Source organism: Oncorhynchus clarkii, chromosome 27 (assembly GCF_045791955.1).
Source record: "Oncorhynchus clarkii lewisi isolate Uvic-CL-2024 chromosome 27, UVic_Ocla_1.0, whole genome shotgun sequence".
Classification (NCBI taxonomy): domain Eukaryota; kingdom Metazoa; phylum Chordata; class Actinopteri; order Salmoniformes; family Salmonidae; genus Oncorhynchus; species Oncorhynchus clarkii.
In genome coordinates, this window is record NC_092173.1 from 27,601,846 (window position 1) to 27,628,991 (window position 27,146).

At 42.3% G+C, this 27,146-nt stretch overlaps 1 protein-coding gene across 2 annotated transcripts; it reads right to left on the reverse strand.

Annotated features, from left to right (window-relative positions):
- Positions 1–353: 353 nt before the first annotated feature.
- Positions 354–26,376, reverse strand: LOC139385655 (uncharacterized). 2 transcript variants are annotated; one of them, XM_071130896.1, is made up of 15 exons: positions 26,171–26,376; positions 24,115–24,270; positions 23,432–23,478; positions 22,537–22,577; positions 20,987–21,088; positions 20,364–20,509; positions 20,154–20,216; positions 14,452–14,635; positions 13,918–14,306; positions 4,993–5,202; positions 3,610–3,724; positions 2,991–3,148; positions 2,673–2,885; positions 2,030–2,177; positions 354–1,276 (listed from the first exon to the last, which is right to left on the reverse strand). In XM_071130896.1, the coding sequence occupies exons 1-15, from the start codon at positions 26,192–26,194 to the stop codon at positions 1,125–1,127; spliced, it is 2,148 nt and encodes a 715-aa protein (XP_070986997.1). In that variant the 5' UTR covers positions 26,195–26,376; the 3' UTR covers positions 354–1,124. The 2 variants fall into 2 exon arrangements, with proteins under 2 accessions (XP_070986997.1, XP_070986996.1); XM_071130895.1 differs by having other exon boundaries at positions 13,918–14,333.
- Between the last annotated feature and the right edge of the window lie 770 nt (positions 26,377–27,146).

Genomic DNA, 27,146 nt, shown 5'->3' on the forward strand with positions numbered 1-27,146 from the left:
CGACGGATTCTCCATTCAGAGTCATGTGGACAATCCACAGAACTACACGTCACCATTAAAATGTGGTAAGCATTTTCTGGGTAACGTAGTCCAATCCATTCGTTATCGCTTATACATACACCAGATGAGAAAGCAAAGTAACAAACTTTCCCATGAACACTAGTCATATATGACGTATTGAAATATGTGTTCACTGTGGCAACATTTTGATGCTTGCAACATTTAGCAATATTGTACAACGCCTTGCTCTCTTCACATTTAGCTTGAAATTATATTATAAATTATACATTCAGTACAAATTAACGGATTAGTTAGACTAATGACAGATGACTCTTGATGTATAAATACTTTATTAATGTGTGACATATTGCAATTACAGTATATTGAGTTCTACAAGTCTGTACATTTTGTTAAACCAGGAATGTTAAAAAAATATATGTACAAACTCCTGCCCACTCACTCACACACACACACACGTTTGTCTTACTATCCTTGTTGGGACCAAACAATTAATTCCCATTAAAAATCATATTTTTTCCTAACCCCTAACCTTAAACCTTAACCCCAAACATCTAACCCTAATCCCCTAAACCTAAAATAGCCTCCTTCTGGTCCCCACAATGATAGTAAAACCAAACACACGTCATAGTTTCCAGCACAATACACAAAAAAACAAGATATCATTTGTCATAAATATTTTGTCAGGTGTGTCAAACTCATTCCATGGAGGGCCTAGTGACTGGAAGGTTTTGTTTTTTCCCTTTCAATTAAGCCCTAGACAACCAGGTGAGGTGAGTTCCTTACTAATTAGTAACCTTAATTCATCAATCAAGTGCAAGGGAGGAGTGAGAACCCGCAGCTCTCCGTGGAATGAGTTTGATCCCTGTGCTTTATGTGAATTAATAGGTTCAAGAAAAAGGTTCATAAATGGATGCTTATAAGGAGGAACAAATTCATCGGTTTTAAGAAAAATTGCCTACATTTAACATTTAATTAATGAGATCGCACCTTGTTAAACCAAATACAGACGAGACAAACTTGGTGAGCCATCGTAATTTACAAGTCAAAACATAATAGCTAATAAACTTTTTATACTGGTATTTTAATTAGGATAGTGCAGCCTATCAGCGTGTGACTGGTTGGCTCTCTGTGTCTTCTTTGCTGTTTTCAGAGCACTCTGATGGAATAAAGCAGCCTGAGTCTCTGGGACAGTCACTCTTCTCCTCCTTCAGGCTGTGTGATGAAGAGGGTTCCTCACTCTCCCTCACATCATTGCCTGTGAACCCAAGAACAAAACAGTCTGGTTGGTTGGGTCCTCAGATCCTGCGGGTTGCAAGGTTGGCTGCCCCGATCCAAGTCAATTAAAATTAATTAGGGTTGCAATTCTCACACCACCTAAATGGAATTAAGCTTGATTTAATGACTACATTCCTTCCTGGCTGATAACCTCTGCCATGGTAATCCAACAGCCAGTCACGATATCTGGTTCAGCCAGGGTGGCAGTGCCATTGTTTGGTCAGGAACTAGCCCACAGTCACGATATCTGACTTAGCCAGGGCGGCAGTGCCATCTGTTCTGTCCAAAATTAGCCCAAACACACATTTATGACCTTAATTGAAATGGTATTATGTGAGGACACAAACATTAATAAGCCTTATGCTAATTGAACGCATCCTGTTTTGTAAGCAGCTGACAGAAACTGGCTAGTATTGTTCATTTCTTAATCTGGATTAGAGACCTATCTTTCTGTTTCATTTGTGTTTCAGAGCCTTACAGTGTTTTTATAGAGGATTAGAATAGAGGAAGACATTGTGCTCTCTCTGACAGGTGTCAACTCTGCCGGATGGGCACGTCTTAAATGATAGCTGTTATAAGCATCTGCTCATCATAACACACAAAGATCAGGATGTTCCTTTCTGAGCGTAGTGCTGCGTTGCACAAAATGTCTGTGGTACAATTGGCCATTTCCTTTGCCCCAGTAGAAATCCAGTAGGGTTAGGCTACAGTAGAAATTGGTTTTGCTACTCACTCTCTGTATATCTGCAGTCTGCAGCAGCCAGCAGCCTGCCTCTGTGTTCTGGATTCATCACGTTCAGCTCTATAAGGTGTTTCTCCTGCAGGTGCCTCAGGTCCTCTACTGTCTGGTAGCCATTCAGAAGCAGTGCAGATGCATACTCCTGGAATAAACAAGACATAGTTCCATTGTCAATGTCATCTCATTTACCTTTCATAATCTTATACTAATTTGTTCACATTTGAGTGCTTTAGGTGGTGTTTATGCATATTATTATTATTATTATTTTTATTTATTTTTTGGGGGGGGGGTAATTGAGACAACACCATTCTTAATACTGTGTGTCTGGTAGTGTTGAGGGACACTTGACTTTATTTTCTCAGTGTAGATTTCATTGGTTACTGGAATGAGGAAAGAAAAAAATGTGGCTGTATTTGGCAGTCATTTTAACAGGCCATCATGGCTAGATCCAGCTTTGGTCAAATTAACATTCAAAGACAAGATTCTTAAAATTTTAGCTAACCCTAACCCTTTTCCTAACCTTAACCTAATTCTCCTAACCGGCTAGGTAATTTGCCAAACATTCTATGAAAAGTCAAATCTGAAGTTAATTTGACAAAAGCTAGATCCCTTCTAGCCATGACCTCTAAGCCCTCACCTCTAGATGAAGACGCTCCAGTAGTTCCAGTAGTGTCTTTGGTCGTGGTCTCTTGCTCATCCTCTGAGGTCTGATTTTTGGCGCCTCCTCCTCTCTCTCTTTCTCCATGAGCATGTCAACGTAGATGAACTTGAAGTTGCCCACTTTGTAGTTCAGCATCCCTGTCCATATGCCCATGGGAGGTTTACTGATGATGCTGATAATGTCTCCAACCTGGCAAGAGACATCAAGAGATTTCATGAATCATGAAACAGCTTTTAACAACATCGTTCATGACATTTCACATTACCCCAATCTAAAGGCATTATCTCTGTCTACCTTGAGTTTGAGGGAGTCAGTGTCATATGGGCTGGGAACAAAGTCTGTGTGGACCCGTGCTCTACCACAGAAGTGTCCGTTGTAGGAGCCGTCCTCTTCTAGTCTCAGACTGTCTTTGGTACTGGAGCCATTTGAGAGGCAGGCCACACTACCTGAGCCTACAGGAGACAAGACAGACAAGACAGTATGATTACACTGCACAGATTTACCCCTGGACTATGAGCGTGCGTGTTAAACAAAAAGAAAAGTAACCTTTATTTAACAAGGCAAGTCAGTTAACACCAAATTCTTATGTCCAATGACGGCCTACCGGGGAACAGTGGGTTAACTGCTTTGTTCAGGGGCAGAACGACAGATTTTTACCTTGTCAGCTCGACGCTCTGACCACTAGGCTACCTGCCACCCCTATGCTTGTGTATCCTTGTGTTGGAGGGAAGGTTACAAGCCTATGATAATATTGTAATATAATAGTAATGATATGGTAACACAATGGTAAAATAAAACACATGAAAACACATCACATTTGCTTATTCTTCATTTAGAAACGTGTATCTTCATGTACAGACTTGTATGAGGGGAGACATGACTTTGTGTTGACATCCCTGTGGAGAGGACTTACTGGAGGAACTCTGTCCGCTGTACAGGCTCTCCAGAGAGTTGTTGGTCTTTTCAGAGCCTTTCTCTAGAGGACTGCACTCTGTTTCCTCTTCTAGGTCTCTGTCAGTGTCTTCACCCTACATGTGGAAATACAAATGGACAAGCCACTATGTGAGTTAGCCAAACTGATGTTGATTCCTTACTATATACTGTACATAACTGTGCCATTTATATAAGGAAGTGCCATTGAGTTAACAATTCAACATAGACACTTGCAAATACTGACCAGGTTGATGGATACTATTTTGTCACTTAGACCTAATTTCAACACAAATTGAGTCTTGCTTGGCCAGACTTACTAGGGGGCACTATTTTTATTATAGTAAACCGCCTATTTCTCAGGACCAGATGCTAGAATATGCATATAATTCACAGCTTAGGATAGAAAACACTCTAAAGTTTCCAAAACTGTCAAAATATTGTCTGTGAGTATAACAGAACTGACATTGCAGGCGAAAACTTAAGAAAAATCCTATGCACCCCTATTGGCCACTGAAAGGGATATCAACCAGATTCCTTTTTCTACGTATTCCCTAAGGTGTCTACAGCATTTTGACGTAGTTTCACGCCTTTATGTTGAAGAATGAGCGTAAACGACTACATTGCATAACTGGCCAGCCGAGGGCTCTCAGAGTGATTCTTGAGTAAAAGACAGAGGTAGTCATTTTTCCTCTCGCTCCTACTGAAAAGCCAATTGTCCCGGTTGATATATTATCGAATAGATATTTGAAAAACACCTTGAGGATTGATTATAAAAAATGTTTGCCATATTTCTGTCAAAATTATGGATATAATTTGTAATTTTTTTTGCCGATGTCATGACCACTATTTCCGGTGGATTTCTGAACATAACGTGACAAACAAACGGAGGTATTTTGGGTATAAAAATAATCTTTATGGAACAAAAGGAACATTTGCTGTCTAACTGGGAGTCTCGTCATTGAAAACATCCGAAGATGATTCGAGGTAAACGGTTAAATTGATTGCTTTTCTGATTTTCGTGACCAAGCTTCCTGCTGCTAGCTGGACATAATGCAATGCTAGGCTATCGATAAACTTACACAAACGCTTGTCTTGCTTTGGCTGTAAAGCATAATTTCAAAATCTGAGATGACAGGGTGATTAACAAAAGGTTAAGCTGTGTTTCACTATATTTCACTTGTGATTTCATGAATATGAATATTTTCTAGTAATATTTTTTGACCGTTGCGCTATTTTAATTAGTGTAGTTGATGACAATTCTCCCGGATCCGGGATGGGTAGTTTAAGAGCCTTTAGATGCTTTGAAACACTACGCAGAATACTAGGTTCTGTATAGGAAGAGGCAGTCTGTAGTGTGACTCACAGCTTCCTCAGAGAAGATTTTGGAGTGCTTCTTGCCCATCTTCCTGCGCATGGTCAGAGAGATGGCCTTCATCTTCTTCCCCAGGCTGCCTTGTTTGGTCTGATCAGAACTCTCACATCCAGACTCCTCTGCCACTGTTGTTCCATTTTCCTCTAGTCTGGCTGGTGATGGTTGTCTGATGCCCTCAAATCGCCCAAAACTAGTGGAGCGCTGCATGGAGAGATTACAGATGACAGATTGAATGTGTGTTTACGACAGTGGCAGCAGGAGTCAGGACCCAATCTGGGACATTATGCAATGCATGTTGCACCCCCATCCCACCCAATCACCATGTGTTTATGATTTCCTTTTATATGTTTCATATTATGCTAATGAAGGGCCACTTCTGTGGTAATGAATTATGTTCTCCTCCTCCCTTGATTTACAGGAATACTGTGCTATTGTCTTGAGCAATGTGTCTTGAGCCTCGAAGTCTGGCACATGAGGCTACTTGAACTCAATCTGATTTGCACTATGAATTTATCGCTATCATGATGAGCTTGTGAGGTACAGTTCTTAGATTTTTCAAAATTTTCATGAACCTAAAAGTATTTCTAATCTGTCCAAATTCCAGTATTTCCACATCAGAGCACCAAAATAATTATATAAAGGAATAATCCCAGGAAATCCCTATTAAAATATCAGAACCACACACTCTACAGCAATCTAGGGAACCTTTTGAGTAATCTTACGGACCCTCCACCTTTTTACAACTTTGACCATATAGAGTTGAAGTCGGAAGTTTACATACACCTTTGCCAAATACATTTAAACTCAGTTTTTCACAATTCCTGACATTTAATCCCAGTAAAAATTCCCTGTTTTAGGTCAGTTAGGATCACCACTTTATTTTAAGAATGTGAAATGTCAGAATAATAGTAGAGAGAATGTTTTATTTCAGCTTTGATTTCTTTCGTCACATTCCCAGTGGGTCAGAAGTTTACATACACTCAATTAGTATTTGGTAGCATTGCCTTTAAATTGTTTAACTTGGGTCAAACGTTTCGGTTAGCCAACCACAAGCTTCCCACAATAAGTTGGGTGAATATTGGCCCTTTCCTCCTGACAGACCTGGTGTAACTGAGTCAGGTTTGTAGGCCTCCTTGCTCGCACACGCTTTTTCAGTTCCGCCCACAAATATTCTATAGGATTGAGGTCAGGGCTTTGTGATGGCCACTCCAATACCTTGACTTTGTTGTCATTAAGCCATTTTGCCACAACTTTGGAAGTATGCTTGGGGTCATTGTCCATTTGGAAGACCCATTTGCGACCAAGCTTTAACTTCCTGACTGATGTCTTGAGATGTTGCTTCAATATATCCACATAATTTTCCTCCCTCATGATGCCATCTATTTTGTGAAGTGCACCAGTCCCTCCTGCAGCAAAGCACCCCCACAACATGATGCTGCCACCGCCGTGCTTCACGGTTAGGATGGTGTTCTTCTGCTTGCAAGCTCCCCCCTTTTTCCTCCAAACATAACGATGGTCATTATGGCCAAGCAGTTCTATTTTTGTTTTAGTGCTAACTATTGTAGGTAGTTTGCACTAAACAGTTAGTTATCAATTCCACACAGTTAGTTATCAATTCAATGTATTTGGACGCGCTACATAGAAGTAATTTGTTTTCACCTACCTTTGGTTTACTGAGCTTTGGTTTGTCTGAAACATTTGAGGCTGCCCTCTGTAGCATTTTGTGTTGATGTTGGTTTTAGAGTTCAGTCTAATGAAATCTTAAAGAAGCATATCTGTACTCTGACCAACTCTGATGGTAGCTAAGTGTTAACTGCACTAAACTAACCCAAACCGAATGCTTGACTTCCTCAAAAAGACAGGATGTGACATGTGAGGCAATCAACATTCTGTCTATTACCACGGAATCGGTTTCAGAAGGGGAAAAAACACATTATGCTAGATAAAAATGTTGTGGTCTCCCTCTGAAAACATTTTCACTTCTGTTAACACTGTGATGATGGTGATATAATTTTGGAACCTAGTTAACATTTGGGGTTGGGCTACATTTGTTGCATAACTCACACCTGGGGTAGGCTATATATTTTGTTGTGTTACAGCCTGAATTCAAAATGGAATAAAAAATAAAATAATCTCTCCCATCTACATGAAATACCCATAATGACAAAGTCAGCATTTTGGGAGGGATATCTTTGCTAATTTATTGGAAATGAAATACATAGATATCAAATGTTTTTAAGTTTTCACACCCCTGAGTCAAAACATGTTAGAATCACATTTGACAGTGATTACAGCTGTGATTCTGTCTAGGTAAATCTCTAAGAGCTTTGCAGACATGGATTGTACAATATTTGGAAATTAGTATTTTTTAAATCCTTCAAGCTCTGTCAAGTTGGTTGTTGATCAATGCTAGACAGCCTTGACATTGATTTCTAAGCCGATATAAGTCAAACCTCTAACTAGGCCACTCAGGAACATTCATGTCATCTTGGTAAGCAACTTGTGTATATTTGGCCTTGTGTATTAGGTTATTGTCCTGCTGAAAGGTGAATTTGTCTCCCAGTGTCTGTTGGAAAGCAGACTAAACCAGGGATTCCTCTAGGATTTTGCCTGTGCTTAGCTCTATTCCGTTTCGTTTTATCTTTAAAAAACTCCCTAGTCCTTGCCGATTACAAGCATACCCATAACATGATTCAGCCACTACCATGCTTGAAAATATGAAGAGTGGTACTCAATGATGTGTTTTGTTGGATTTGCCCCAAACATAACGCTTTGTACTCAGGACATAAAGTTAATTTCTTCTAGTGCCTAATTGAAAACAGGATGCATGTTTTGGAATGTTTTTATTCTGTACAGGATTCCTTCTTTTCTCTCTATTCACTCTATTAGGGTTAGTATTGTGGAGTAATTACAATGTTGCTGATCCATCTTCCGTTTTCTTGTATCACAGCCATTAAACTCTGTAATTGTTTTAAAGTCACCAATGGCCTCATGGTAAAATCCCTGAGCTGTTTCCTTCCTCTCTGGCAACTGGGTTAAGAAGGACGGCTGTATCTTTGTAGTGACTGAGTCTATTGATACACCATCCAAAGTTTAATGAATAACTTCACCATGCTCAAAGGGATATTCAATGTCTTTTTAAATTTTTTTTACCCATCTACCAATAGGTGCTTTTCTTTGTGAGGCATTGGAAAACCACCCTGGTCTATGTGGTTGAATCTGTGTTTGAAATTCACTGCTCGACTGGGGGACCTTACACATAATTGTATGTGTGGGGTACAGATATGAGGTAGTCATTAAAAAATTGTGTTACACTATTATTGCACACACTTATTATGTGACTTGTTATGCACATTTGTACTCCATAACTTATTTAGGATAGCCATAACAAAGGGGTTGAATACTTATTGACTCAAGACATTTCAGCTTTTTCTTTTTTTATTAATTTTGTAAAAATGTCTAAAGACATAATCCACTTTGACGTTATGGGTAGTGGTGGAAAAAGTACCCAATTGTTATACTTGAGTAAAAGTAAAGATACCTTAATAGAAAATTACTCAAGTAAAAGTAAAAGTCACCCAGTAAAATACAAGTATTTGGTTTTAAATATACTTAGGTATTAAAAGTACATGTAAAACATATCAGTATCAGAAGTAAAAGTACAATGTTTTGAAACCTTCACCAATGACTGTTATTTGGGTTCAGTTCTTTCCAAAGTTCTTTCACACAAAACATTCCAGTAAGAAAAAAAGCAGGAAATAGAATTATCAGAAATTATAATGTCATGGTTGAACTTTTCTTTGCTTAAATGTCAAAATCTCGGGTGGTTGGTTTGAGGAAGTGTTGAGGCTATGAACGGCAGACACAGGAAGAGAGGAAGACGGCAACTCTGTGGTGTCGAAACAGTTTCCGCTTGATAATCTGCACTCAGTATGGACATTTTACTAAAACAAGCTACTTTTGATCTACTTGATAACACGTTTGACACATTAAATGTAATTTACTGCCACATTAAATCAAACATGCTGTGATTATCTTACATTAGGCTATATAAATGGCTATTATAGGATACATTTTGCACATAAAAAAATATGGAATCAGTCAGCATCAATGACCTTTTTAATTCATACTGTGGTTTATAACGTTTTAACAAGCTAGTATGTGGGTTATTAGGTTACAGCAAGCTGTTCTACATGACTTCTTCCTTGCAGTGGAATGTTCCAAACCATTAGTCATTTTCATCATTACTCATAGGGCTCAGCTTGGGGAGTTTTCTGTTGTCTTATACAAAGTAATTAAAGAGAAGCAAACAAACATTCTCCTCACAAATAATGGTCAAATTCACATCAGGAACAAATAAGATAATGAGTTCATGCAGAGGTTGTATAGGCACGTCGTGGTCCTCCTATATATGCATAATCAGTCCTCTGATGTTATAGTGAGGGGATTAAACTACATTTTTAGAATGCAGAACTACAATCGATCAATGGCAAATAAGAGAAAAGGCTATGGACAAAAACATTTCGTAATCCCACACTGCTTGCAATCAGTCATGTTTGTCTCAATCCAGGATTACAGTTTCTAATCTATTTCTTCCGACCTTCCAGGCCGACCCTTGGTAATACTCAGCCGGTTTTCACGTAAGGATGCTTGGTATTGTTCTTAATTCCAGGCTGACCCTTGGTAATACTCTGCCGTTTTTCACGTAAGGAGGCTTGGAATTGTTCTTAAATGTTGAATTAAATTATTTTTATAAAATAATCACTAGAGGGCAGCATACGATGGAAATGTACCAACAGTATATACACACGTTTATATTGATTTAGAATTGAACTCCCTAAACACTCCTACTGATAAATTAGGAATCCTTATTTTTTCAATTGATGCTGTTGACAGATATAATCCTATATTTTTAGACATGGCACTATTTTCTGCATTATAACCCTGTTTATTAGAAAGAAACATCTGAAATAGCCATATTACGGATTCCTGAAGATAAACATTTGTCCAAATACTAGCTACTGTAACCCATAGGTGTTGATCCCTCTACAGGAATCAAAGGAGAAGATACATCTATAGGAGCCTACACAATCACAACACTGGAGTAATCTGAAATAATCTGCCCCAATGTCACATAAACCCCAAACAATAGCTTTGTCTCACACAAACCACTCAGAGCATGTGAATCCTGACTAGAACCAAAATATTTGATCATATTACTCCAGTGCTAGCCTCCCTACACTGGCTTCCTGTTAAGGCAAGGGCTGATTTCAAGGTTGTACTGCTAACCTACAAAGCATTGCATGGGCTTGCTCCTACCTATCTTTCCGATTTGGTCCTGCCGTACATACCTACACGTACGCTACGGTCACAAGACGCAGTCCTCCTAATTGTCCCTAGAATTTCTAAGCAGAAAGCTGGAGGCAGGGCTTTCTCCTATAGCGATCCATTTTTATGGAATGGTCTGCCTACCCATGTGAGAGACGCAGACTCGGTCTCAACCTTTAAGTATTTACTGAAGACTCATCTCTTCAGTAGGTCATATGATTGGAGCAACGAACTGCCCTTGCTGTCTCTGCCTGGACGATTCCCCTCTCTCCACTGGGATTCTCTGCCTCTAACCCTATTACAGGGGCTGAGTCACTGGCTTACTGGTGCTCTTCCATGCCGTCCCTAGGAGGGGTAAGTCACTTGAGTGGGTTGAGTCACTGACGTGATCTTTCTGTCCGGGTTGGCGCTGCCCCTTGGGTTGTGCCGTGGCGGAGCTCTTTGTGGGCTATACTCGGCCTTGTCTCAGGATGGTAAGTTGGTGGTTGAAGATATCCCTCTAGTGGTGTGGGGGCTGTGTTTTGGTAAAGTGGGTGGGGTTATATCCTGCCTGTTTGGCTCTGTCCGGGGATATCATCGGATGGGGCCACAGTGTCTCCTGATCCCTCCTGTCTCAGCCTCCAGTAGTTATGCTGCAGTAGTTTATGTGTCGGGGGGCTAGGGTCAGTCTGTTATATCTGTAGTATTTCTCCTGTCTTATCCGGTGTCCTGTGTGAATTTAAGTACAGTGGGGCAAAAAAGTATTTAGTCAGCCACCAATTGTGCAAGTTCTCCCACTTAAAAAGATGAGAGAGGCCTGTAATTTTCATCATAGGTACACTTCAACTATGACAGACAAAATGAGAAAAAAAATACAGAAAATCACATTCTAGGATTTTTAATGAATTTTTTTGCAAATTATAGTGGAAAATAAGTATTTGGTCAATAACAAAAGTTTATCTCAATACTTTGTTATATACCCTTTGTTGGCAATGACAGAGGTCAAACGTTTTCTGTAAGTCTTCACAAGGTTTTCACACACTGTTGCTGGTATTTTGGCCCATTCCTCCATGCAGATCTCCTCTAGAGCAGTGATGTTTTGGGTTTGTTGCTGGGCAACACAGACTTTCAACTCCCTCCAAAGATTTTCTATGGGGTTGAGATCTGGAGACTGGCTAGGCCATTCCAGGACCTTGAAATGCTTCTTACGAAGCCACTCCTTCGTTGCCCGGGCGGTGTGTTTGGGATCATTGTCACGCTGAAGGACCCAGCCATGTTTCATCTTCAATGCCCTTGCTGATGAAAGGAGGTTTTCACTAAAAATTTCACGATACATGGCCCCATTCATTCTTTCCTTTACACGGATCAATCATCCTGGTCCCTTTGCAGAAAAACAGCCCCAAAGCATGATGTTTCCACCCCCATGCTTCACAGTAGGTATGGTGTTCTTTGGATGCAACTCAGCATTCTTTGTCCTCCAAACACGACGAGTTGCGTTTTTACCAAAAAGTTATATTTTGGTTTCATCTGACCATATGACATTCTCCCAATCTTCTTCTGGATCATCCAAATGCTCTCTAGCAAACTTCAGACGGGCCTGGACATGTACTGGCAGGGGAACACGTCTGGCACTGCAGGTTTTGAGTCCCTGGCGGCATAGTGTGTTACTGATGGTAGGCTTTGTTACTTTAGTCCCAGCTCTCTGCAGGTCATTCACTAGGTCCCCCCGTGTGGTTCTGGGATTTTTGCTCACCATTCTTGTGATCATTTTGACCCCACGGGATGAGATCTTGCGTGGAGCCCCAGGTCGAGGGAGATTATCAGTGGTCTTGTATGTCTTCCATTTCCTAATAATTGCTCCCACAGTTGATTTCTTCAAACCAAGCTGCTTACCTATTGCAGATTCAGTCTTCCCAGCCTGGTGCAGGTCTACAATTTTGTTTCTGGTGTCCTTTGACAGCTCTTTGGTCTTGGCCATAGTGGAGTTTGGAGTGTGACTGTTTGAGGTTGTGAACAGGTGTCTTTTATACTGATAACAAGTTCAAACAGGTGCTATTAATACAGGTAACGAGTGGAGGACAGAGGAGCCTCTTAAATAATGAGTTACAGGTCTGTGAGAGCCAGAAATCTTGCTTGTTTGTAGGTGACCAAATACTTATTTTCCACCATAATTTGCAAATAAATTCATTTAAAATCCTACAATGTGATTTTCTGGATTTTTTTTCTCCTTTTGTCTTTCATAATTGAAGTGTACATATGATGAAAAAGACAGGCCTCTCTCATCTTTTTAAGTGGAAGAACTTGCACAATTGGTGGCTGACTAAATACTTTTTTGCCCCACTGTATGCTGTCTCTAATTCTCTCTTTCTCTCTTTCTTTCTTACTTTCTCTCTCTCGGTGGACTTGAGCCCTAGGACCATGCCTTAGGAATACCTGGCATGATGATTCCTTGCTGTCCCCAGTCCACCTGGCCGTGCTGCTGCTCCAGTTTCAACTGTTCTGCCTGCGGCTATGTAACCCTGACCTGTTCACCGGACGTGCTACCTGTCCCAGACCTGCTGTTTTCAACTCTCTAGAGACAGCAGGAGCAGTAGAGATACTCTCAATGATCGGCAATGAAAAGCCAACTGACATTTACTCCTGAGGTGCTGACCTGTTGCACCCTCGACAACTACTGTGATTATTATCATTTGACCATGCTGGTCATTTATGAACATTTGAACATCTTGGCCATGTTCTGTTATAATCTCCACCCGGCACAGCCAGAAGAGGACTGGCCACCCCTCATAGCCTGGTTCCTCTAGGTTTCTTCCTAGGTTTTGGCCTTTCTAGACCTGCATTGCTTGCTTTCTACACCTGCATTGCTTGCTGTTTGGGGTTTTAGGCTGGGTTTCTGTACAGCACTTTGATATATCAGCTGATGTAAGAAGGGCAATACATAAATACATTTGATTTGATGTGCTCCCTGAATATCACTGATTGGATATACTGCATGTGTAGAAATATCTAAATGAGTGCATGTGAGCACATTCTATTTCCTAATGTTTGTTTACCCAAACCGTAATATTTTTAGCGGTCACTTACTATGGGTTAAAATCAAACAAATAATCTATTTCAATGGAACATTTTGATTGTTTGGTTCCAAAGCATTTGAAGTAGGGTATAGATTGGAATAAACATGTCCACAAAATTCCCAATCTACTATAACACATCTACTATATAATCTACTATAACATATCTACTGTATAATCTACTATAATCTACTATAACAGATCTACTATATAATCTACTATGACATATCTACTGTATAATCTACTATAACAGATCTACTACATAATCTACTATAATCTACTATATAATCTACTATAATCTACTATAACAGATTTACTATATAATCTACTATAACAGATCTACTATATAATCTACTATAATCTACTATAACAGATCTGCTATATAATCTACTATAACGATCTACTATAATCTACTATAACAGATCTGCTATATAATCTACTATAATCTACTATAACAGATCTACTATATAATCTAATATATCAGATCTACTATATAATCTACTTTAACAGTGTTGTTGTTTTTTTGCCATTAACTCACATTGCGGTCGCATAGTTTCACATCAGTAACAGAGAGGGGGACACCCTGGGGTGAGGGGTCCCGTTTCAGGCTCGCATCTTGGGCCAGCCCCTGGTGCTTGTCCCAGGCCTTGGCCCGGGGCAGGGTGTAGTCATGGGTATAAACGGGGTACTCTGTAAGGGGTCTGCGGCAGATGTGGTAGGAGGTCCCCCAATCTGGAGCGTTCTCGGCTGGGTTACTCCAGCGCTGGTTCCTGGGAGGAGCTCCAGGGCCTCCAGGCCCGGTCCTCAGCTCCATGGCCACCGGGGCTAGGGTAGAATTCTCCTGGGCTGATGTTAGTACAGACTTACAACCAGGAGCTGACCTCTGGACCACATCCAGATAGGGTCCCGCTTTCACTGGGATGGGCCCTGCTGGGTGGAGACCCGAGAAGAAGGCTACAGAAATGAACAACTGACAAGTATGGACATTCATCAAAATTGTAAAGGACACTTATGTTTTGTCATGCATTGTCATGTTGTTACTTTCTATGTTAATATGACCAAGGAGACATACCATAAGTGTCATTGTCTGTGGTAAATTTTCTGAGTTCCTTATTCCTTGTGGTGTCCTGATTTTTCTTGGCCCCTTCTTTTCCATTTTTTGCACTCCCTTTCTTCCCAGTCTTCTGACTTCCAGGCTTTTGACTCTTTTTGATGGGAACTCTGGGCTTGGCCACTTCCCCGTTGGCATGGACAATCTGGAGCATCACAAAAATCAAACACATAATAAAAACTTGTCAATAAGATTGTCAATAACCGCATTTCCATCCACAGTTTTTATCCAAGTAAAGTCATACCGTATAAAAACATCTGTGATGGAAACAGGAAGTTTCGGTACAATTTTATAAATGGCGACAGATAATTTGTTTGTTCATGGTGGGATCTTTCTGTGTTGGTCGAATTAATGATGTCAGAAATATTTGCCTGTGGAAATGTGCAAACATGTATTTATTATCCATCGTTTCATAGTAAACTTGGAGTAATGCGATGTTATGGTGTGTGGTCCTCATCCCACTGCGACTTGGGAAACCATGCAGTTTATTAGGCTACAGATGAAATATGTTTGATGAATATCAGAGGGTGGTAGGTGTACTGTGATATTGATGCTCCTTTTCCATAAATATTGAGGGTCTTATTCTAGTGACATGATGATTGATGCTTGACAGCCGTTTAACAAATACAAATATTCTCGCTTTTTTCCATAACAATGTCATCATGTAGACCAAGGGTTTCTAAACGTTTTCATTGGGGAACATCCAGTGCCTCCCACGTCTATTTCTATGGTGACAAGCACAGTTCATGACACAAACTGTTCACACCCCTCTTGTTGGTGGAGAGAAAATGTTGCAGGTTTTTAGCTTATTCCCTCAAATTCTACACATTTTGTGATGGGATACAAGAAAAATTGCAGTTTTTAAGCTAATTTTCTTGCAATTCTATACATTTTGCCATATCTAATGTTTATTAATGTGATATTTTTAGTGACTCAAACATTACAACAAAATCTATGAGGGATAAAGTTAGCTGACATGGGCTGGTTGATCTGGACATTTCTGACAAGTTATAAATAGTTATTTACGGTATGCAATGACTGACATAACAAGAGAACTTATTTAAGTTGAAAATCAGACTGAGTTCCTACAACAACAACAACAAAAAGTTTGGGAACCACTGATGTAGACTATACCCACCACAGGAGGTTGGTGGCACCTTAATTGGGGAGGACAGGCTTGTGGTAATGGTTGGAGCAGAATGAGTGGAATGGTATCAAACACATGGTTTCCAGGTGTTTGATGGCATTCAATTCGCTCCGTTCCAGCCATTATTATGATACGTCCTCCCCTCAGCAGTCTCTACTGATACCCGCACAGCCTACCCACACAGCCTACCCGCACAGCCTACCCGCACAGCCTACCCACACAGCCAACCCGCACAGCCTACCCGGACACAGCCTAGCCACACAGCCTACCCACACAGCCTACCCACACACACAGCATACCCACACACACAGTCTACCCGCACAGCCTACCCACACAGCCTACCCGCACAGCCTACCCACACAGTCTACCCGCACAGCCTACCCGCACAGCCTACCCGCACAGCCTACCCACACTGTATCTGCGAATTGTTGGCTAGAGCACACGTCTCAAGACCAGAGTGGGTACATTTACTATTTAACGTAACTGTTTGTGACAAAACTATCGGTAGAGTTGAAAATGATATGGATTTTTATTCAGTACAGTCAGAAAATTAGGGGTTCAACAAGGGTTCTTCTAAGATCCTCAGAGTTCTTCGGAGAACCTTAGGGTTCTTGGCACTGAAAATTGCCCCCAAAAGGTTCTCCCAAGAACCCCATAGGAGTTGGGGTTCATCGAATAACCTCCTTAGTTGGTGGGTGTTCTTGCAGGAACCAAACTGCCCAACTAAACATTTGGATTTTAATTTGAAAGGACAGCAGGTGCAGGCACTTACCTGAAAAATGTAAAGATCTCCTCAGTTTATGGTAAGGTTTGTCTCTTATATAATCTAAATTGATATTGTTTTGTGATGATACCATCTTTCTTTCAATATTTTTGCAAATCTTTCTGAAACAGAAAATGTACACAATTCAATGGATATCAATCAACAAAGAGGTAAGAAAAGGTACTGTATGCTCTAAGAATAAGTTGAAGGCTAGTTGTATTGAGTGCAGGTAACTGAACTGCTCAATTTTGTGTCTGTATCTGCAGGTATACAGACGAGGATACATACGAAGGTAGGTCAATTGGAATTGGTATGTTATGCAGATCACATGCACCATCCTCCTCCCTTATCTTTTCAATTAAAATCCGATAGGCCTCTACATTATGGACAAGGTATGTGTAGAAAAACAATTATCAAAACAGTTTTTTCATTCACACTTACCACAAAAACCAAGGTACGAATACTGCCGTGTTCATGTTTTGTTTGGATTTACAGACTTCACTCTCCCTACACCTAATAGGGGCGGGGATAGCTAAAAAAGGAACCCCAAAAGGTTCCTCATTAGGTTCTTCAAAGGTTCTTAGAGGATCCATTAAAAAGGGTTCTTCGAAAAACTTATAGGGGTTCCCCCACAGTTTCTGATTGATTTTTATACAAAAAAAAGGATATTTCCGCCTGGTATTTTTAGAGTGTACATGAAAACTTAAGTAGGAAAAGTACATTTTGGTGCAAGTATTGCACACCAAATGTACTTTTCCTCTTAAGTTTTCATGTACACTCTAAAAAAAATAGGTTCCTGGAGTATCCTTTAGGGGTTCTTCAAATTGAAACTGTGCATATTTTCTTTATGCGGTTTCTACACTACCCATTTAGGATACCAGCACACTGCACTAGGTCCAAATTGGATTGCACTAGTCTTGTTAGCCTCTGGGTGAGATGCTGGCACTACTGGTGTCCAAATCCCATTTAGGATACCAGCACACTGCACTAGTCTTGTTAGCCTCTGGGTGAGATGCTGGCACTACTGGTGTCCAAATCCCATTTAGGATACCAGCACACTGCACTAGTCTTGTTAGCCTCTGGGTGAGATGCTGGCACTACTGGTGTCCAAATCCCATTTAGGATACCAGCACACTGCACTAGTCTTGTTAGCCTCTGGGTGAGATGCTGGCACTACTGGTGTCCAAATCCCATTTAGGATACCACTACTGGTGTCCAAATCCCATTTTAGGATACCAGCACACTGCACTAGTCTTGTTAGCCTCTGGGTGAGCACACTGCTCAGCACACTGCACTAGTCTTGTTAGCCTCTGGGTGAGATGCTGGCACTACTGGTGTCCAAATCCCATTTTAGGATACCAGCACACTGCACTAGTCTTGTTAGCCTCTGGGTGAGATGCTGGCACTACTGGTGTCCAAATCCCATTTAGGATACCAGCACTCTGCACTAGTCTTGTTAGCCTCTGGGTGAGATGCTGGCACTACTGGTGTCCAAATCCCATTTAGGATACCAGCACACTGCACTAGTCTTGTTAGCCTCTGGGTGACTGGCACTACTGGTGTCAGCCTCTGGGTGAGATGCTGGCACTACTGGTGTCCAAATCCCATTTAGGATACCAGCACACTGCACTAGTCTTGTTAGCCTCTGGGTGAGATGCTGGCACTACTGGTGTCCAAATCCCATTTAGGATACCAGCACACTGCACTAGTCTTGTTAGCCTCTGGGTGAGATGCTGGCACTACTGGTGTCCAAATCCCATTTAGGATACCAGCACACTGCACTAGTCTTGTTAGCCTCTGGGTGAGATGCTGGCACTACTGGTGTCCAAATCCCATTTAGGATACCAGCACACTGCACTAGTCTTGTTAGCCTCTGGGTGAGATGCTGGCACTACTGGTGTCCAAATCCCATTTAGGATACCAGCACACTGCACTAGTCTTGTTAGCCTCTGGGTGAGATGCTGGCACTACTGGTGTCCAAATCCCATTTTAGGATACCAGCACACTGCACTAGTCTTGTTAGCCTCTGGGTGAGATGCTGGCACTACTGGTGTCCAAATCCCATTTAGGATTAGCCTCTGGGTGAGATGCTGGCACTACTGGTGTCCAAATCCCATTTAGGATACCAGCACACTGCACTAGTCTTGTTAGCCTCTGGGTGAGATGCTGGCACTACTGGTGTCCAAATCCCATTTTAGGATACCAGCACACTGCACTAGTCTTGTTAGCCTCTGGGTGAGATGCTGGCACTAAATCCCATGGTGTCCAAGTCTTGTTAGCCTCTGGGTGAGATGCTGGCACTATGGTGTCCAAATCCCAGGATACCAGCACACTGCACTAGTCTTGTTAGCCTCTGGGTGAGATGCTGGCACTACTGCCAAATCCCATACTGGTGTCCTCTGGGTGAGAATCTGGTGTCCATTTAGGATACCAGCACTCTGCACTAGTCTTGTTAGCCTCTGGGTGAGATGCTGGCACTACTGGTGTCCAAATCCCATTTAGGATACCAGCACACTGCACTAGTCTTGCCTCTGGGTGAGATGCTGGCACTACTGGTGTCCAAATCCCATTTAGGAGACACTGCACTAGTCTTGTTAGCCTCTGGGTGAGATGCTGGCACTACTGGTGTCCAAATCCCATTTAGGATACCAGCACTCTGCACTAGTCTTGTTAGCCTCTGGGTGAGATGCTGGCACTACTGGTGTCCAAATCCCATTTAGGATACCAGCACTCTGCACTAGTCTTGTTAGCCTCTGGGTGAGATGCTGGCACTACTGGTGTCCAAATCCCATTTTAGGATACCAGCACACTGCACTAGTCTTGTTAGCCTCTGGGTGAGATGCTGGCACTACTGGTGTCCAAATCCCATTTAGGATACCAGCACACTGCACTAGTCTTGTTAGCCTCTGGGTGAGATGCTGGCACTACTGGTGTCCAAATCCCATTTTAGGATACCAGCACTCTGCACTAGTCTTGTTAGCCTCTGGGTGAGATGCTGGCACTACTGGTGTCCAAATCCCATTTTAGGATACCAGCACTCTGCACTAGTCTTGTTAGCCTCTGGGTGAGATGCTGGCACTACTGGTGTCCAAATCCCATTTTAGGATACCAGCACACTGCACTAGTCTTGTTAGCCTCTGGGTGAGATGCTGGCACTACTGGTGTCCAAATCCCATTTAGGATACCAGCACTCTGCACTAGTCTTGTTAGCCTCTGGGTGAGATGCTGGCACTATTGGTGTCCAAATCCCATTTAGGATACCAGCACTCTGCACTAGTCTTGTTAGCCTCTGGGTGAGATGCTGGCACTACTGGTGTCCAAATCCCATTGAGGATACCAGCACTCTGCACTAGTCTTGTTAGCCTCTGTGCCAAGCTGCCAACACAGGGACTGAGAGAGGCTCTGAGTGGCCAAATGTCGATCCACTCCCACACAATTGGAAAGCAGTACCCTGTCTGTTCCTCACTGTGAATTAGTGAGAGTAGGCACTCCCCTGGTGCCACCACAACAACCCAACCCTCTTTGCCATGTGGCCCAGAGATTATGGGGGCATAGTGATACCCCTCTCCCAGCTCAGCCATCTGTACAGTATTAAAACTCAATCAGCATTTGTGTTAAGTGATTGCCCAATTTAAGGCCAAGAGGCTCTTTGGATGTAAAAACAGGCAGACTGCCGTATCATTATAAGACTGTAAGACTCTGGGCTGGCATGTGATGGGCAGCATGGGGTCTGCTGTTGGGCCGATCACTCACCAGGTCTCTCTGCCTGCTGTTGGGCAGATCTGCATTCTGAGCCCATCCCTCGTAACTCACCACCTACATACAACCACAGAAAGAAACAATTTATTTATTCAATCAAGTTTTGGAACAAATAGATAGGGGAAAACATACATTTGCATATTAGAAATAAATTGTATTAGCTCAAGGTACTGAACAAAATGAGGGACAGTTCTTTTTCCCAACCTGAGTTGGTGGTATTAGTGGGGTTGGTGACTTTTCATTCTTCTTAATGCTCGACTTGCGTCCTCCTCTTCCCTTTTTGGTCTTGACATCGGTTCTGATCGTGGCTTTGGCCTGGATCTCAGTTCTGACCATGGGCTTGATCATCTCTGAAAAACAGAATCACACCAGTCAGAAGTCTCTCTAAACTCCTAAACCCTGATAGGTAATGTTCCAATACAGCACTGTGATTGGGACTTTTGTTCTGAGATGTAATGTTTTGTACCCATTCATGATCACATTCAGTTTCAGTGCTATGCAGTGAAGTCTACCCTGTGTCTCATGTACTACACACTAATGCAATGCCCCCACCACAACCTCATGTACTGTAGTACACTGACAAAATGACACATGCCCTGCTTTGACCCCAGTGTTTTTACACTAATATCCTGTTGGCACTTAATTAATCCAAGGCCTGACAGCCAAGTGTGTTAAGAAAAGCTCCAGTCTGCACAACACTCTCCATAAGAAGGATTTGGGTGCTATGGGAATCTCTTCAGACACCACAGCTAGATCCCATGTGGTTGAGTGTCAAATGAACGCAAGCGAATAGATCAGCTTAACCTCAAAATCCCCAGACAATTTACCTTCATTTTGATTGTTCTTGATGTGGCCTAAATCTAAATCTTCTTCTGGGGGGATTTTGGCTGGCAGCCAGAGAGCACTATTGCAGACGGCAGAGGCTTGATCTGCAGGGAGAGAAATCAAAACCATTAAGGGGTTTATTTGGCTGACCAAGGTCAGGGCACACCACAGTGAAATCAAAATGGAGGCCCTAAGTACCACAGACAGCCAAGTAGGTAACTGTGACTGGCAATGAGAGTTTAAGCTGGGCTTTCCAATTGTCTTTTTTAATATGTTCTCCCTTCCAAAATGAATTGCTGTAGTAGACTCCTGGGACAATCCCAATTATCTTTTTACCTCATTCAGCACAAAAACATCCAGAGGTTTTGGTGCAATACTCTCTTGGTAATATAACTTTTTGTCTGTGCATTGCTCAGGCATTGCTCAGGTTTGACTATTTGGTTGTAATTGTATGTCCGGCTAATGCTAAACTGTTGATTGATCGTCTTTCAGATGTGATGTTAAACGGGTGTCCTGACTCTCTGTGGTCACTAAAGATCGTAAGAGTAGGGGTGTTAACCCCGGTGTCCTGGCTAAATTCCCAATCTGGCCACCTAAATCATCCCCAGCTTCCAAAAGGCTCATTTCATCCCCCCTCCACTCTCCTGTAACTATACCCCATATCGTTGCTGTAAATGAGAATGTGTTCTCAGTCAACTTACCTGGTAAAATAAGGGTAAAATAAAATAAAAATCTATTTTTGCTCTTCGTGGTACAGTATATCATTAAGTCTTGAAAAAAATCTGCATGGCTAGCACTTTCTTTTTTATTTATTTTATATTTCAATTCTTTTTATATATATATTTATTTTTTATATTTCTCTCCAATTTCATGGTATCCAATTGGTAGTTACAGTCTTGTCCCATCGCTGCAACTCCCGTACAGACTCGGGAGAGGCGAAGGTCGAGAGCCGTGCGTCCTCCGAAACACAACCCAACCAAGCCACACTGCTTCTTGACACAATGCCCACTTAACCTGGAAGCCAGCCACACCAATGTGTCAGAGGAAACACCGTACACCTGGCGATCGTGTCAGCGTGCATTGCGCCCGGACCGAAACAGAAGTCGCTATAGCGCGATGGGACAAGAACATCCCCGCCGGCCAAACCTTCCCCTAACCCAGACGACGCTGGGCCAATTCTGCGCCGTCCCATGGGTCTCCCTGTCGCGAACCAGGATCTGTAGTGGCACAGCTAGCACTGCGGTGCAGTGCCTTAGACCACTGCACCACTCAGGAGGTCCTATTTATTTGTATTTAACCTTTATTTAACTAGGCAAGTCAATTAAGAACAAATTCTTATTTACAATGATGGCCTACCCCCGGCCAAACCCAGGATAATGCTGGGCCAATTGTGCGCCAACCTATGGGACTCCCAATCACGGCCGGATATGATACAGCCTAAATTCGAACCAGGGACTGTAGTGACGCCTCTTGCACTGAGATTTAGTGCCTTAGACTGCTGCGCCACTCGGGAGTGCAGTACACCACACAAGCAGTCCTTTATCATACATACCTAAAGTTCTGTTTTCTGGTGCTGATTTGGCTACATGTGTTCTGAAATTAAAGGACAGAAAAATGTCAGGATTAAGCCACAATCTGCCATTTCAACAGCCTGATTGACCCAAAGGGATACTGTACACTTAAGACAGCAAGTCCCAGGGATCTTTGCAGTAGATCTGACTACATTTTAAGTGGATATTTTTTTAATCCCCGGTCTAACCACAACACAATTGTATTAACGAAGGGATGTGAACCATATTGTGGTCTACTGCTACATATGTATTTAAAGAAATTCCTGGTATGTCTTCAAGTGAGAGAGAATCCCCATACAGTTCAATCATGTACGCTGTAGTGGTTCAACATTTCTCTTTGTAGTTTATAGCTGTATAACAACAAAAAGGTCATAGAGTTTGCTCTTAGGCACTGCTTGCTTAGCTTTTGAAGTGGGACTTGACTGAGAAATGTACTCAAATTAGCACAGAACCTTGCGCCGCCTGCTTTCTTGGCAACCAACATCACAGGGGATCCTCTTCATCTGATCACATAGATTGCTTTGACAAGTGACACTGAAATGAAAATTACATTTTCCAGTGTGTAATTGATTTAGATTGTGATGTTCCTTCCTTCCCAATCTTTCGCTTTAGAGAGCATTGTATAAATAGACAGATGCTTTGGGGCTTACAGTGTGAAATCTACATAGGGGCAGAAAGTCAGGAAGCTTGGTAAAGAGCTGCGACTTAAAGTATTATCCCTTGGGAGGATAGAGCGCCTTTGGAGCCATTTTACTCTACTGACTAAGGCTGAACTCAGGGCTGCTGCACTTTCACTGTGCTTTTTATTATGGATACACTGCCCTGGACGCACACTCTGTCAAAAGAGACCGATCAGAGCAAATTACATAAACTCACATTCTTTTAATTTTTTGGGTGTTGTTGGTCTGCATTTGGGAGATCTCCTGAAAGCAAAAGAGAACATTATCAATATTTGATTCTACATGCTTAAATGTGGAAGAGTTTGCCTATTGGCATGAAAAAATTTGCATAAATATGACAAAACTATTGGTTGTGATGTCCATGCTAACTTAGAAGAACTGAATGAATTGGCGGCTAATGGTAATGACTTTAGGACCAGCTGTAAATTGATTGTTTCATCATCATAATTTCATAATCAGCTTTATTGTTTGGATCAAATCTGATCCTCTGGCAGACCACAAGTCTCAACTCCTGCAAGAACAGGTACCCCACAAGATTTAGCTCTGGTTTGTCCAGATAGCTAACATATACCCATGACATGGCATTATATAAATTATAAACTATACAGTTGACAATTTCATGAACTCGCTTATCAGTGAGTATGTTGGGCACACAGAGAAGAGGAGCTACAGCTTTTAACATTTGGTCTATTCAAGGTCAAGAGCTTCATTCTGGAAAATTGACTTCCCAATGAAAACTCAATCTAAGGGTACAAAGTGTGTGTGCGCTCGTGTGTGTGTGTCTGTATGTGTGCGTCGGTGTGTGAATGCATGCATTTGCATAGGTATGTGCATGCGTTTGTGCACAAGTGTGTACAATGCATATGTATGTGTACTCACCATGGAAATGGATCGTCCCGAGCCACGCAACTTGGGGTTTTCATCTAGCAGCATGGCAAGGCTACAGGAGCGGCTGGAGGAACGGCTGGGGATGGTGTAGACCTGGGCATCACTGGAGTCCTGCACAGCCTCATACAGACTGTCCATAGAACCCTCCTGGACACACACACACACACACACACACAATCAGGGACACACTGTAGACTGCGTGGAATTGGCTTGCTGACTGCAGCAAAGCCCACCAGAGCTGTTGCCAGATAATTGAATGTTCATTTCTCTACTATAAGCCACCTCCAACGTCGTTTTAGAGAATTTGGCAGTACATCCAACCGGCCTCACAACCGCAGACCACGTCTAACCACGCTAGCCTAGGACTTTCACATCCGGGTTCTTCACCTGCGTGATTGTCTGAAACTAGCCACCCAGACAGCTGATGAAAATGTGGGTTTGCAGAAGCGAAGAATTTCTGCACAAACTGTCAGAAACCGGATCAGGGAAGCTCATCTGCGTGCTCCTCATCCTCATCTGACTGCAGTTCGGCGTTGTAACCAGCTTCAGCGGGCAAATGCTCACCTTTGATTGCCACTGTCACGCTGGAGAAGGGTGCTCTTCACAGGTGAATCCCGGTTTCAACTCTACCAGGCAGATGTAGACAAAGTGTATGGCATCATGTGGCAAGCAGTTTGCTGATGTCAACGTTGTGAACAGAGTGCCCATGGCGGCGGTGGGGTTAGGGTATGGCAGGCATAAACTACGGACAAGGAACACAAGTACATTTTATCAATGGCAGTTTGAATGCAGAGATAGCATGACAAGATCCTGAGGCCCATTGTCGTGCCATTCATCCGCCACCATCACCTCATGTTTCAGCATGATAAGACATGGCCCCATGACGCAAGGATCTGTACACAATTCCCGGAATCTGAAAATGTCCCAGTTCTTCCATGGCCTGCATACTCAGACATGTCAACCGTTGAGCATGTTTGGGATGCTCTGGATCGATTTGTATGGCAGTGTGTTACAGTTCCCGCCACTATCCAGCAACTTCCAGCCATTGAAGAGTGAGTTGACTGATTTCCTTATATGAACTATAACTCAGTCAAATCTATGAAATTGTTGCATGTTGTGTTTATATTTTAGTTCAGAAGACCTCATTTCTCAGCTGCACCTCTTGATCCATTACATCCATTGATCCATTTTGTAGTAGATCCTGATACACGTGGTGGTGAATAACAACAGAAACAACAACGCTGCAATCAAAAGCCTGAAGCAGCAATCATGCTTCTTCAACCTGATGACCTTGGATCAGTTCTGAGGACATGTCGGTCAATAATCCTGAACTGTGTTCAACATTCCCAACATCTGGCCAAGGACAGGACTGTACTCCTCTAATACAGTTGTGCTTGTGATTATTTCCTTCTATAAATCTATGAAATCTCCCATATTTCGGTCATCTAAAAAAACACACGTCAAAGCTACTCTCTAGTGTAATAGTTACTGTAATAGTATCACTTAGTTGCTTCCATACACAATCACAGACATTTACAGTACAAGACACAATTGCACTGCTTCCAATGACTAAACTGAGATTTTATAGCATCATAAAATTCATCAAAAGACACTGAAGTAAAGCCCCACAGAAATCCTAGTCCGTTTCAGTCCCGCTGGGCTCAAATCCACCACCAAATCAAGCCATGCCTCTCCAGTGGCGTAGCACAGTTTCGCGGAGCCCCCCACAAGTTTCGAGGAAGCCCCCCCCCCCCCCCATTTTGTTGGAATTTCTTTTGCCATGGGGAAGAGACAAAAATGTCAAGTGGTATAGCTAATCTCATGTTATTTTACACATTTTGCAGTGAGGCAAATTTTCTGTCATAGAAATAATCAATTAACGCTCGCCACCCCCCTCTTCTTGCGCGGGGGGGGGGGGGGGGGGGGGGGCTACGCTAGTGTGCCTCTCACTCCGCTGTAATTTTAGGAATACATCAGCCCCTCTTCACCACACACGTCTGAGAGAGAGAGCCCGACACTCTGAAGAGAAGTAAAAAAAGAGCCTTACCAGAGAGAAGCAGAAGAGGTTCATCTTTGTGGAGAGGAGAAACTATACCAGTCTCTTTCCCTTGGAGCTGGTGAGAGCCTTGTAGATTGGACAGAGCTGTAGAGAGCAGTGTAGACTGGACAGAGCTGTAGAGAGCGGTGTGGACTGGACAGAGCTGTAGAGAGCCGTGTGGACTGGACAGAGCTGTAGAGAGCAGTGTGGACTGGACAGAGCTGTAGAGCGGTGTGAAGTCACTCCAACAGAAACACAACAGCCCTCCGCTAGTCGCTAGTCAAGGGCAGGCTGCCTGCCGTCTGCTCAGATTAATACCACAATACCACACCCATCCCATAATCCAATAGAAGGAGGGACCATTACTCCATTCGACCAAAGAGACCTCACTCATTCACAAAAGAAGCCCCTCACTGGAGTACCAGAATACTAGATTAAGCCATGGGGTGGATAGAAAGTCAATGTTTCTGGTGCTATGCTTTCATAGGTTATTTCAGTGGATCACTAGTACTACTGAATGACGTGAACTGTGATTTAGAGGTATTGAATTCATAATGGTGTGATGCTTTCCAGCTTATGCATATTACTGACGTATGTTCTTCTTTAAACAGGTCTGTTAGGGATGGATAGCTTTGTTCAGTATTTCAGAAGCACAGAGTCACTTCCTCTTTTGGTACCATATCACAACCTTTATAATACTACTGAAAAGGCTTGAGCTCATTTGATTGTGCTGCTGCTCTTTGACCTCCGCAATAGTTCAAATAGTCCCCAAATAGTCCCCAAGATGTCCCCAACACATTCTGAAATTGCATTTATGTCCAGCCCAGGTACATTTTTGGAATGTGATGCAAAACAAGTGCGGACGCCTCTGAGTGGTCGGGTAGGCTGTTTTGAGTGTTTTAAAACATTAAAATAAAATATATAATAATAATAGTTAATAAAAGTTATGTCCCCCCACGTCTAAAACGTTGCGCCCCTACAAATA